The 12,731-nt window shown below is 61.6% G+C and overlaps 2 protein-coding genes across 2 annotated transcripts; both read right to left on the bottom strand.

The window, feature by feature from the left end:
* Positions 1-7,599: 7,599 nt before the first annotated feature.
* Positions 7,600-8,801, bottom strand: TRAVEDRAFT_25923 (uncharacterized protein). The gene is made up of 3 exons (XM_008033692.1): positions 8,474-8,801; positions 8,027-8,412; positions 7,600-7,972 (listed from the first exon to the last, which is right to left on the bottom strand). The coding sequence occupies exons 1-2, from the start codon at positions 8,475-8,477 to the stop codon at positions 8,132-8,134; spliced, it is 285 nt and encodes a 94-aa protein (XP_008031883.1). The 5' UTR covers positions 8,478-8,801; the 3' UTR covers positions 7,600-7,972; positions 8,027-8,131.
* A 1,733-nt stretch (positions 8,802-10,534) lies between these two features.
* Positions 10,535-12,274, bottom strand: TRAVEDRAFT_25921 (yippee-like protein). The gene is made up of 4 exons (XM_008033691.1): positions 11,984-12,274; positions 11,874-11,917; positions 11,576-11,684; positions 10,535-11,478 (listed from the first exon to the last, which is right to left on the bottom strand). The coding sequence occupies exons 1-4, from the start codon at positions 12,080-12,082 to the stop codon at positions 11,398-11,400; spliced, it is 333 nt and encodes a 110-aa protein (XP_008031882.1). The 5' UTR covers positions 12,083-12,274; the 3' UTR covers positions 10,535-11,397.
* Between the last annotated feature and the right edge of the window lie 457 nt (positions 12,275-12,731).

Here is a 12,731-nt window from a genome sequence, read left to right as displayed (position 1 = left end):
GGCTCCGACAGCCTTCCCATTGCATAGGACCCTGTACGTAACACTGCAGAATGCCCTCAGCCACCACCTCCCGGCTGCTCCTCAAGCCAGGCTATCGGTCGGCCGTGCCTGCTCTCCACCGGCTCTCCAGCCCCCGGCGTTTGTGCGGCTACCATCACCAGCAGGCAGCCCCATACTTGGTCTAATGGGTATCTGTTTTCTCCTCTTCGCACGGGCGTTCAGTGGTGGGCGCACCGCGGGAAACATATGACCTCCACGCAGTCTCCCCAGGATACTGATCTTCCGTATACCGGCTCCCGGGTGCACTCTGGATGAGGAGACGGAAATGACACCGCCCGTTCCTGGCTGCCTTACGACAGTGATCAAATCATTATGGGTGTCTTGTTTGAACGCCGCCGAATATTATCCAGAGTCCTCCGGCTCACGCTCGACTCTCGACAGCATCACACTTCCCGATGAGCGGCCTCACCAATGCGGCATTGCAGCACGTTCCTTGCAATGTTCCTCGCGCACTTGGAAAGGTGAGGTCAGAACGTTCAACGTTCAACCGCCTTCGGGATTCCTCGGTGCCTAGTTTAGCTCTGAGGCCGAAGGGATGACGACCGTCCTATTACATGCAGGCGTCGCGGGTGCCGCCGACCTGCCACACACTCCTGAACGGCATGCAATCGGCCCAAATTCTGCACCGCGAGGCCGATCGCGTCCTTTCAGACCCGACGCTGCTCAAACAATCGCGGCCACTGCAAAAGACTGATGCTACGCGGAGCCGCCCTGCTTTCTTTCGAGGTCCGCGAGCCCTCTCTGTCCGTCAGCACCTCCTCGTCAAGGCCGAGTCCGCCGCCACAAATATCGCGCTGTCCGACAAACCTTGCACGGCGAGATACCCTGGGCGCCCGACCGGGGGGACGCCGCACACCAGCGCGCCGAACGACGGACACACCTCACTTCAGCCTTCACACGGCGCGCCGGCCATCGTGCGGTACGCGCGCACCGTCTCCCAACGCGAGCGCACCGCGCCCGGCGCAGAGGAAAGTGCAGATTTATGTAAGGCGGAGCCGGACACGCTGCAGCGTCAGCGGGCACGCCTCGCGCCTGCCGGGCCGAGCGCGCGCGCTGCAGCACGCCGCGGAAGGCGGCGGCGGTAGTCTGCGGAAGCTTCACGCCCTGGGGCCACAGGCGAGGCCGCGCGCGAGCGCCCACTTCATTAATGGCCAGAGATCTCCTCGTCCGATAGAGGTGCGTCACTACAAACGCCGGGCACGTCGTTCCCCGGGACCCATCGGGGAAAACGAAGCTCGGAAGGGCGCGAGGCTACGTGCGCACGGCCGCCGCGCGCACCCCATGCAGGTTCGCGTGCGCGGCGCGCGGCGAGGTGAGGTGAGCCCCGCTCGTTCTCTCGCGGACGACGGAGGAGCAAGCTCTAGTGGCAGACTCGCTGAAGCGGACATTTACAGGTGGCGCGGCGTCCCACGTCGTCGGGCTCGCCGTTTGCCGGGGCGTGCATCCCTGGTTGTGTGCGAGTGAGAACGCGCTTGCGTGCGGGGCGGGCGAGAACACGCGTACAATACGCCGTACGAGTCATCCCCAACTCTACGCTTTCGGCACCTGTTCTGCTCTGAACCACCATGGGCTCCTTCTGCGGGCACACGGGCCACCGCCCCTATGACCCGCCCCCAAGTAGCCGGCCACCCGGCTCGCCCAGCGCACGCCGCGCTGTATGTGGTGCGTCCCCCCATGGCCCATGGCATCGGCGAGCAGCGCACCCGTGACTGCCCCCGTATGTTGTAGCCGCCATGCACGCGCTGCGATCTCCCCGACCGATCCTCCTCTCTGCCCCCGAGTGTGGTGGGTGTGTGGGCAGACCCGCCTCAGGCTCCCGGGCCCACCCCCGGGAGCAGCGCACGCATGTGAGGGCCGGGACGGAGCTTTTTGGCAGACGCGTCTTCCTCGCCACCCTGGAACTTCTCGGGGACTTCTCTCGGATGACTGGCGGTGCGGCCCAGAAAGGCGAAAATACACCCACGTCGCGTACGCCCCCGCCCCCCTCAAATCCTCTGCTCTGTGGCGGTGCTCTCTAATGTAGCCGAGGAGGTTGGTCCAGTTCGCTCTCTGCGCAGCGCATCCCCTTTCTAACGGTGCTGCAGTCGTTTACAGAGCAGAGCAGCAGAAGGCCCGAAGCGGAAGGTATACGAAGTACGTGTACGGCGTGCCGCGCTGCTCTGCGAGTAATCGAACTGCCGGGAACACGTATTCCGTCCAAGACGAAGCGCCGAGCCTGCAAGTGACCTCCACGATGCTTGTCCCCGGTGCTTCACAAGTCCATAGAATGTTCCCAGGAGGCCCCCACACAGCCCGGAGCGGCGATGCCCACTCGATAACAGGAGCGTCCGGGTCCCACCGTGAGCCTCGAGCGCACGCCGCGCAGCGTTCGCCGAATCGTCCCTCTCCCCCGTGCCCCCAGCCTCCTCGCCCGGTGACGTGCGGCTGCTGTACCCGCGCGCCGCGCGTATACTCGGATGGCGAGGACGGCGCGCCCACATGTGCAGGCCCCTATGTGGGGGCGCCATTCAAGTTCCCGCACGCGACCGTAGCTTCTCGCGGCGGGTCTCATGCTCTCGACGGTGGGTGGCCTCGAAGACGCCGCGCGCGACGGTCTGCAGCGAAAAGCCCCTGCAACAAGGTTATGGGGTGCTCGCCGTGCTACGTGCGCGTCGGACCGAGGGCCCTCGCCTCCGCGTCCCCCTCAGCCCTGCGCACCGAATGCGTGCGTCTGCGGTGAGAGAGCCCGGGCTGCCTCTGTACTTTCTGGGACAGTTCGGGTTGATTGTGCAATTTGCAGGTATGTGCCCGGAAGCGGCGGACATGCGCTCGCTGCAATCGCGGCTTCTTTACAATCCTCAGACTCTTCGCCGCTACGATCCCTCCGATCGCGGAGAGCGCAGCGCTCCTCCGGGCACCACGCCAGCAGCCCGACGCTCCGTCGCGACGATCTGGCCCCTCTGCCGCCCTCCGTTAATTTTCTGCACGTTTTCTAGATGGCGTATCGCGGTCGCACGCCGATTTCCATCCACCGCCTGGCCCCCGCACATAGCTCGTCCCCACCGCTCCTCCGGCTCCCACACTACGGGCTGGTGAGCAGATGAGCCCCAAGCGAGCCACAACGATGCACGCTACCGAGCCTTGGCGAGGGCTTCCGCAGGCACCGTTCGCGCTAGAATTTCCATGTATCCGGCACGGTGATGGCGGCCCACAGCGCGCGCAGGGCGTGCCTCCTGCTGCCCCGGCGTGCAGATCAGTACAGTGCGCTCTCTCCTTTACGCCGCCATTTGTAATGCTTGAAAATGCACCCACGAAAATCACGGTGTTTTTCGTGCTCTGCGCTGACGACCGCTGATGCAGCCGCTGCGTGGTGTTTGATTGTAGGGACCGTGCGGGATCCGAGGACAGCCCGGTGCTCACGCCTTTGTTGATTATTCTAGGCAATCGCACCGCCCAAACATTCGTGGAGAGGCAAACGGGTCCTCGTGTCGCCCACTATCTTCCCTGGTGAACAAGGGAGTGGTGCAAAGAGGAAGGTGCGTCGTCTCCGGCTAACGCCTCATATTTGTATCGCATTCTAAACGATTCACCACCGTGGTGCCAATACCCCTCTTCCTCCTCCAGCGACGCGCCAGCCCTGCTTCTGGTGCAGGATGCAGCTGCAAGAACACCTCCCCGGCCACCGGGCGCTAAACAAGGCTAGCCCGTCAGCGAACTGACACGCAGGCGTTCCCTGCGTGCACGTTTGCCGAGCAGCGAGTGATGTCCGAGACCCCGTTGATGGAGCCCGTGTACGTCTCCCCGTCCGGCGCTCCCTTCCCATCCTTCCGCGGCCGCACGTCCGTACGGACCGCGCTAGCACACCAATATTTACGGCAGCCTTCGCAGGGCCGCCCACGAACACCTCTAGTCGGAGTTGATGCAGCCCGAGCTTGTCCCGGTATGGGGCGTTCGCGTCTGCACCGTCTGCACGTCCGCGGAGGCCGTGCGCCCCGGTTTGGGGCGGGCGGCCGGGCTAGGACCATGGCATGGGAAGGGCGCGAGCTAGTTTCCGCGTGTTCGAGCGGAGACACCGCTTGGGAGCGATCTACGGTCGGCGAACGTTTATTCGCGCGATTTCATAGGCTTGCGAGAGTGGTTGCGCATCTGCCTGTTTCTGGCATAAGGCGCGCACGGAGGAGAGGAACGAATTGCGACGTCAGGAAAATCCGCGAACCGGTAAATATCATACGCCCCTTTATCTGCGTGCTCTTTGTCAGGCCATCTTTCTCACAACCTTCCCAGCGTGCTGCGTTCCATGTCAGCCTGACATATGGTCCGCCGACATTCGTCATCAACATACAGTCGTAGCGTGGAGCAGGATAGGAGTAAGGTTCGTCTTGCTTTTGTATCCAAAAATCATTTGACAGGGCCTGACATGAGCCTGTGACTTTAGCCACGATTTCGGAAGTGAGCGCTATGCACCATTGCGAGCCCATTCGTCCGACCGCGGACGAACACCTTCCCCCGAGCTGCACCGATTCGTCCCTCTCGGACGCGCGGGCGAGTACGATTTGCCTCTTCGCTGCTCAGGGACACCGTGCAACGCCACCCCCAGGCGCCCCTTCCCGGTGCACCGTGCGTTCGGTAAGTCAATTATGCAGCGCGCTCGGACGCGCACCCATCCCGATGCGATCCCGGTGGCCAGGCACTGCTGGGCCGTCGACGCGCCCCCGCAGCGTCCACATCACGCCCTGGGCCCGCGCAGACGTGCGGAAGTATTGCTGCTGCTATTCCGGGCTCGGGGCCAGACAGACGCTCCGGGGCCGAATCGGCGAGGGTGCTTGTCAGGCGTATTGAGCCTGAGGGACTCTCGGATGACGCGCCGCGCGGGGCCCGGCCGTGGCTTCTTCGGAGGCGACCTGGCAGTTAGTGCGAGGCGCACATTACAGTCGGTTGCTTGGCGCGTCATTTGCGTGGCGAGGCGGTGAGTGGGTGATTGAATTGAACATATGGTTGAGCGTCCTTAACTATTTACTATTTACGGAAATTGTAGCTGTGGATGATCGGTGCGCTCTACCCTCTAAAACTGGAAAAGCACAAGTGCGAACGCTCTTAACATTAGGCTTCGACTGTCGTTTTGTTAGTGCAATTACTCCTTACCGTATCGGCTGATCTCGAAATAGGCTCACCCTAATTGCCCTTGGAAGGCAATTGGAAGGCGGCAGCGGATCGGCCCTCATCGCAACTAGTACTACCTCCGATAGGCCGACGCCTCTTTGGTTGAGCAGCCTGGTTTGTACGCCTCTTCAATCCCGATGAGTAATGGGTGACGCTCACAGTTGCGTAGGAACCAGCGAGCATATGGCGCAAAAGCTTATGTTCAGCCTACTGTGACCGTATGTGCAGATCCACTTATTCAGGACACTTGCGCTGCAGGACCGTAGCAAACAGGGCCGCATTTGGGCCTCTCGCCATCGACGAGGATCAGGCGTCATCGCCGCCATTTGGAATCGGCCTCAGCTCTCGGACCGCCCGATAGGCACCGCAAATACTTGCACATCCGGCCATGGAGGTTCAAACTTGGATTCAGGTTTCAACAGCTCTAGAAAGCCCTACAGCCAACTTACTGTCCTCGAAAACACTTCCGACCCTACACCTTCAATCCGGAACGCAAACCTCCATGATACGCGCTCCTCCCCCGGGTCCATCAATTCGGAGACTTTCCCTGGCGCGTCGGCTCGAACGTTGTCAAACGGATATGTCGGCCTAGAACCATTCCCGTATACCCGCGCGCCGCAAAGGCGCACTGGGTTTCCAGCGGTGTGGACCACACCCTACCTAGACACAGCACATAGCGCACAGCACAGCAGCGCCTCGGTTCCGCGACCACCGTGGTTCTTGAACTCGGAATCCTCGAGTCGCCTTTCGCATCCTATCGTCGTCGTCGTCGTCCAGACCAGCCGCCACCATCTGCCGTCGCAATGACACCCCCTGCGGGCGCACCCAAGCGCAGTGTCGCACTGTCGCTGCCGCGCGCTGGGTGCCTGTGCAGGGTGCAGGCGTGATCGACGCCCACAGTGACACTGCAACTCTACAGAGGGTGGCGCCCCAGCCTGAGATCCACCTGAGATTGGCTCTCCCCGTCCGACCTCCAGATCCCCGTCCTCCGGAAGCGTCGAGATCGGACGGCGCGCCCCTGGGCGGGACGTGCGTGTCCGCCCGACCACCACAATGCCGTGTCGGGTGGCATTACGCGAGGATTGTCGTACGTTCTTCCTCCTCCGGGCACGCTGATACTGGCCTTCCTGCGTCTAGCTCGCTGTTCCTGCCCGTCGCCGCCGTCCTGCACTCCACCGGGGCGCTGCAGGCCCGCGCTCTCGACGACGCCTGGGCCATGCGACGGCGACGAATACAGTTTGGCAAGCTCTCACGCTGCCAATATAGCATCCTGTTAACGTTTCCCCTGCTGTGCGTCACTACCCATAGTGGGCGCGTACAGCATCCCGATACACGGATTAACGCGTTCTAGCCACAAAGTCCCTAAATGCGTCGGGGCAGGCAGGGGCAGTATTGGCGCTGTTTCGTGTGCTTCGCGACGATCGCGCTGTGGCAAGCCTGCGCTGACTGGAAGTCAATGTATGCGCGCCCCGACCAACCTACCAATTCACCGAGGCGCTCAACACAACCGCGATCATCCCTTTGCAGCGCCCGCCACCCACCGCCCGCGACTAGGGCGGGGCATGACAAGGCGCGTTAGCAATATTGCGCTCATAATATATTCACGACGGGATGTGCAAAGGTGAGTAGATGTATGCGCATGCAATTCTTCAACTGAACGGTTTGAGCCCATCCGAAGCGCGGGTCGAATTCCACATGCATCTGTCTTGCGTTGCATGTCCCGTCGGGGAACAGCACAATGCGCCGACACTCCTCTCTGGGCGAGAGGTCTGGAGCTGTCTGCTCGGGCTGGCGTTCTCGCTGCGCGCTGTGCATCAGTGCCTGTCCATCCTCAGGTGGACAGCGGCCTCGTGCCTCGGAACAGAACGCACACGGTGAGCCGCTTCTCTGAGGTTCTCTCCGTCGCGGCCCGGAAAGAACATCAAGCACCAAGGATTTCGTGCATCGCGGCGCATGTGCACAGAGAGTTTGGAACCTGGATACGACAGAGCACGGACGATGCGCTGGGGTCTCGGAGAGTGCTCGGAGAGAATGCACGACGCAGGTGCACGCTCGGAGGCTGTCGGGGCAATGTCTTTATGTCGCGACGCCTCTGCCGCGCACCGCGACAAGCTATCGCCGCACTCTCGCGGAACAAGATATCCTGTCGAGATGCGTCATAGACCACCACCTACCTAGAGAGACGCACAGCACACATCACCGCCTAATGATTAACCTGAGCGTCCATAGCCACTTCTGTAACACTGAACCTTCGTGTCAGACGAATGCTCAATGTATGCGCCATTGCACGATGATACCATTCCACTGGGACCCGCGCCCCCAGGCCTCCCAATTTAAACCTGAAACACACCCACCAAAGGGCCGAGACGCGATCCGCACGCAAGAACTGGACATCTCTCGGTGGAAACGGAGGCTGGGCTGGATTGGCGTGTTACAACAACACATCAAAGCCTAAGTGCGACGATTAAGGACCCGGTAGGAGAATGTACTGTGAATAAGGTAATGGGCCGACGGCGCCCTAGAACGCACCGCGCACCGCCAGAGCAGGTGTGCAGGTGGGGGCAATGGGGATGCAGGGGAGGGGATCAGGACGTCGGGGGCCTAAAGGGGAGGCGTGAAACCGAGGCGGTCTACTCTACAAGTTCGTGTCTATCGAAGCCCGCGGCGGGGGTCTTGGGGGACGGTCCCGGGGCGGTCGGTGGTAATAATGCAGCAGGGCACACGAAGCCCCGGGTATGGACAGGTCACGGCTGTGCGCGATGGGGAGAGACTGCTGCGCGGGTTGAGTCAGGACGCGCTGCGCGCACGCAGGGCAGGGTGGACGCACCTCTATACATCCTTCAAAGGAGAAACCGGGGACCCCACAGATCGATGAGAGGAAAGGAAGGGAGCGGAAGGGGGGCAGGCGGGCGGGGCGGAGGGGAGGGCGAGCCTAGTCCTGCCTGCTGAGCTCTGCCTGCGTGAGGTTGAGGACGAACGCGCTCTTGAAGTTTGCAGGGGGCTCGATCATCTTGACCGGTTTCCTTGCTGCTGACTTGGACGTGGAGCCCGCGATAGAGGGGAAGGGGCGCAGTGGGCGGGACGTAGGGAAGGAGTGCTGTCGGGAGGGCACGGGCCGTGGCTGGGCGGATGCGGCGAGCGGTGACGACACGCGCGGGCGGGACACGGTCGGGTTGAACGGGGAGGGCATGGTGGCAGCGACGGTCATGACAGCTGCGCGGGGCACGTTAGAAGACGCGTCCAAAGGGGATGCAAAGCGCGTCCGGGGACTTACTCATGGTGTGCAGGCGGGTGGTCGGGCAAGCGGAGCGAGCAAGTGTTTTTTGGAGGCGTTTGTGGGTGGTGGGGCTGGGCACAAGAGGGACTGAGCCGGTGACGAGTGCGGGGCGGGATGCGGGGGAGGCGAGAGGGCGCTGGGCGGGGGTAGAAGAGAAAGGAGGAGGGGTATATATTGGCGTAGCTGGAGAAAGCGCTCCTCAGTTGAAACGACGCACCCCAACGAATTGGCGTTATCCCTGCCTCCCCAATATAGGAACCGAGATCGCGCTTCGGATTGGCGGCCTCGCTCTTCCCCCGGCGTCTCTTCAATGTTCGCTGCCGATCGGCCGCGAACTCCGCAACTCGCCGCGCCTCCCCCAAACTCACCGTCGTCCTATCCGTCTCGCACGATATGTTTGTTTTTTCTCTGACGCCTATAAGCCCACCGCGCGCGCACGCCAGCCCTCGCCATCCTCTCCTCCTCCACCCATGTCCATCAGCTGCTGTCCCTGGACCGGCGGGGCAGGCGATTTGACAGGTACCCACGGTGTGTCAGCACCTTGATCTCATCCTCCTCGCGTTCTTCCCCAACAACTCTGCGGCTTTCTGCGGCTTCCACTCAGTCCCCGGCCGCCCCAGCCTCCTCGTCCCGCCGCCCTCCGTCCCTGTCCGATCGCGCACCCGACGGCCCAACCGCCCCATCGCCGACACGGCTCCCTCCTCGCAGCTCATTGAAACACCTGCGGGTCGCCACGTCGCACGCGACCCTGCTCTCCCTGTTCTTCGTGCTCTCCTCGGGACTCGGACTCTGGAAGCTTCGCGCGAGTTCACGACATTGACGCGGGCGTTTTTCGCTGCATGCTTCTGCCCTTGCCCAGCGCATGTCACCGCGCACCCCGACGTGCAACCCCACGACTTCTCGCGTTGCTCCCGCGCCGAAATAGGCCGCCTGCTGCCCGGCCGTTGGTGCACACGACGCACGTTGCGTGCCGGGTTGGAGGGCGCGCGACGAGTAAAGCATTCTTGCTGCTCCTCTTGGCTCTCCGTGCTCCACTGGGAATATGATTGTGTCCATTGCTCGCTGCCACCCTGCGGACAGATAGGCGTGTTATCGCGCCCAGTACCTCTACCCTCTGTCGTCTGTCGTCATAGCTGGCTCACCGGGCCTCCAGTATCTATGATCTCCGACTGGCCCGCTAGCTCAGAAACTCCAGAGCTTGGCTATTCTCGACCTGCTCAAGGTTCGCCGGGCCCGGCGTATGCTGTAATCCTCTCGTACGCCGGCCTTCGTGAGCCTTCCAGAGGGGCGTACGGTGCATAATCAATCCGAGTCGTGCAGCTGACTGTATCGGTATTCGTCTTCTCCTGTCCGCTAGCTGTAGGACATAACTGTATTTCGTGCGCACGCAATCATTGATCAGCTTCTGTTTGGTGGGCCAGACCTCCTAGGATGTCCCTGCATCCGTCGGCGAGCCGCAATCTCCCCTCGGCCAACACTCGGACGGCGTCTTGATGCATCATGTCCTTCTGAATAGCTCGTCGGCGACCATCTGGCACAGAAAACCAGCGGTACACATGCACGAAGCTCCTCGAAGTACTTCGAAGTGCTGGGGCCTGCTCAGCTCCGAGTCCGCCCGTCAGGTCTACGAATATCAGTGTAGTAATGAATTGCTCATCGGTGACCGGTGACCGCCTGCCACAGAACATCACCAGTACACATGTACATCAGTACGCACGAAGCTCCTAAACCCGTCATCTCGTCCGTCAGCTCTATGAGCGCATGTTCGCCGACGCGATCGCCCACACATCGCGCGCGCGTCATCCAGGCGAGGGATGATTCGACGCTCCCGACGCGTACGAAACGCTCCGGCGCGCAGGGCTGCGCCTGCCTATTCCGATTTTGACTTTCTGCGGCTTGGCAGGGTGCAGCGGCTTCCCTGAGCCCTCCATAACGTGGTCGTCTCGCCCCATGGTCCATATCATGTCCCCATGACCTCCGAAATGCACACTAGCACTCCGAGTCCCAAGCGAAAGTGCAAGTCTGCTGTGAACGTTTGTTCGGGCAAAGTCGGTAGGAAACTATGTATCTGGTATGGGATTCTCCGTGAAATGTACATACATCGGTCTATAAACTGCGGCTCTCCGTGGGCGATATATATACGTTAACCTACATCCTGCGGAATAAGAAAGGGGAAAGCACGGAAAACGGGGCGGGGCGCGTCCAAGCCCGGTGCGGACGGACGTACGTACGAGCGCGTCGATCGAGAAGCAGCGTCGACGGCATATAGTAAGGTACGTACAGGCGCACCGTGGCGCGGAGGACAGGGGTGGGTGTGTCATGGTACATAGAGAAGAGGGGCAAGAGGAGGGAGGGGGAGGGATGGACGGACTCTATGGCGGTTAGAGGGGGGCGTCGTCCAAGTATAACGCCTCGCGAACCGCGATCGAGGAGCGAACGGAGCACGGACGACCGCGGGCTGCGGAGAGCCGTTATCTAGCGGGTGGTGGGGGCGGGCAGGCTATATACAGGAGACCGCAGGGGTTCTGGGCTCCGGCTTGGTATACATCCCCACGAGACGCGCATCGACGTCATACAATGGAGGCGGGGTGCGTCCTCAGACGTGAGCTTGTGCGACAAATGGGCGGGTTGTGGCGCCGTGCGGGGGCAACCGGGGGCGGCTGCAATGGGTGAATGCGTGGTGGCGATCAAGGCGAGGGTGGACGGGAGTGCGGTGGGGTCGACGAGGGAGAGCTGGAAGGGGGGAGGTAGAGGGACCAAGATCGTGTGTTGACCGGAAGACGGGGGGATGCCGAACGCCCCGCAAGCACGACGGGCAGGACGTAAAACGTCCACCTGTCCGGGTGTACAGGTGGCCAGCGTCCAGCCCGTCGCGTGCGGTGAAAGGGCGTTAACGGCATGCGGGCCATGGATGGAGCCCATCATTGCACGTCCACGAGCAGGTTGCGCTCAAGGATGAACTTCCCCTCTTTGTACTTCTGCGAGGGCTCGTACGCGTAGTCCTGGTAGAGACGCGCCGGGCGCCGTGAAGTCAGCATTATGCATGTCAGACAGTCTTTGACAATGGAGGGGAGCCTATGGATGAATGGAGAAACGTACGTATTTCCAGCCGAGCGTTTGTCCGCATTTCACGCAGTAGATGTCGCGCACGGTGTGATTCCCAGTGGTCATCTGCCGGTCGTTGGGTTCACCCTCGATTACGTTGACACTACGCAAGTGGCGGAGACCAAGTGGTGGAGACGAGCAGTCCAGAGCGGCGGCGGCGGAAGGAACGCATGGGCAGATATGTCCATATATAGCGGGCGCAGACGGGGGTATTGGTGGCGATATCCATGGAAATGGCGTAGGGAATATTGGGTAAGCATAGGCCAAGGGTACGATATGGAAATATACGCACACTCCGTCAAAGAGATATGCCCGTCCATGCTGCCCGTTGAATGCCTGCGAGCGACGCGACCCTATGAGCTTGGCCGTGGGTGAGAGATGCGGAGAAAGCGGGGCACGTACTCGGGAGATCATGGAGTGAATAGTGGCAAGGTGTGTCCTGCACTTGCAGCACCCGTAGATGCGAGCACCAGAGAGGTAACGACGGTAGCTCATGCCCATGTTGTCAAGTGTGTCTGGGGTAAGGTTCGAAGGACTTGTGTGATTGGTGGGTTGGTCTGGAGAAGTTGCAGGGAGTTGGGCAATCACACGAGAGGCGCGGATTTGACTAGGTTTGCGATGGACGAGGAGACCTGTGGGGTGGATTCGAAAGGCGATGGCAGGAGGTACATACACGAGTGGCCGGGAGCAGACGAGCTCGCGAGTAGCAAGTGCGACGAGCCGGGCGGGGCAGGGGCCGTCTGGGAGAGAGTGTCGGGTGTGCTGGGGATGAAGAGGAGGCGAACGGAGAGAAAGCAGGGTTATATAGGAGGGCAGACGTGTGAAGGGAGGTGATAAGCACGGACAAGGGGCATCGGGTGCAAGTTCGGACAGGCAGAATATGGCCTGAGTCAGGAGACGCCGCCGCCCGTCTCTCCGTCTCGGCCTCTCCCTCCCAGTCCACCACATCCGTGTTCGGCCGGCTCATCATCTGCCTCCTCTAGCGTCCCCCTCAGCTCGCCTCTGCATATATTACGCGTGCGCACAGCTCCTCTCTAAAGACTTCGCTCGCACCGTCGCCACCCTTCCAGAGATCGATCTCGCCTTCCTTTCCCTGCGCTGCGTGTAATCCGTGTGCAATCTGATAATACCCGCCGTGCCCGGCCGTTCC

Source organism: Trametes versicolor (assembly GCF_000271585.1).
Source record: "Trametes versicolor FP-101664 SS1 unplaced genomic scaffold TRAVEscaffold_1, whole genome shotgun sequence".
Taxonomy (NCBI): Eukaryota; Fungi; Basidiomycota; class Agaricomycetes; order Polyporales; family Polyporaceae; genus Trametes; species Trametes versicolor.
This window is presented reverse-complemented; position numbering and strand designations above follow the sequence as displayed.

What these genes read in the sequence shown, in the direction of transcription:
- TRAVEDRAFT_25921 (XM_008033691.1), bottom strand. Translation starts at nt 12,082, where the DNA reads ATGGGCATGAGCTACCGTCGTTACCTCTCTGGTGCTCGCATCTACGGG. An exon ending in TTCACTCCATGATCTCCCGA is followed by an intron (nt 11,918 to 11,983) that starts GTACGTGCCCCG and finishes CGTCGCTCGCAG; the next exon opens with GCATTCAACGGGCAGCATGG. An exon ending in GCATATCTCTTTGACGGAGT is followed by an intron (nt 11,685 to 11,873) that starts GTGCGTATATTT and finishes CCACTTGCGTAG; the next exon opens with TGTCAACGTAATCGAGGGTG.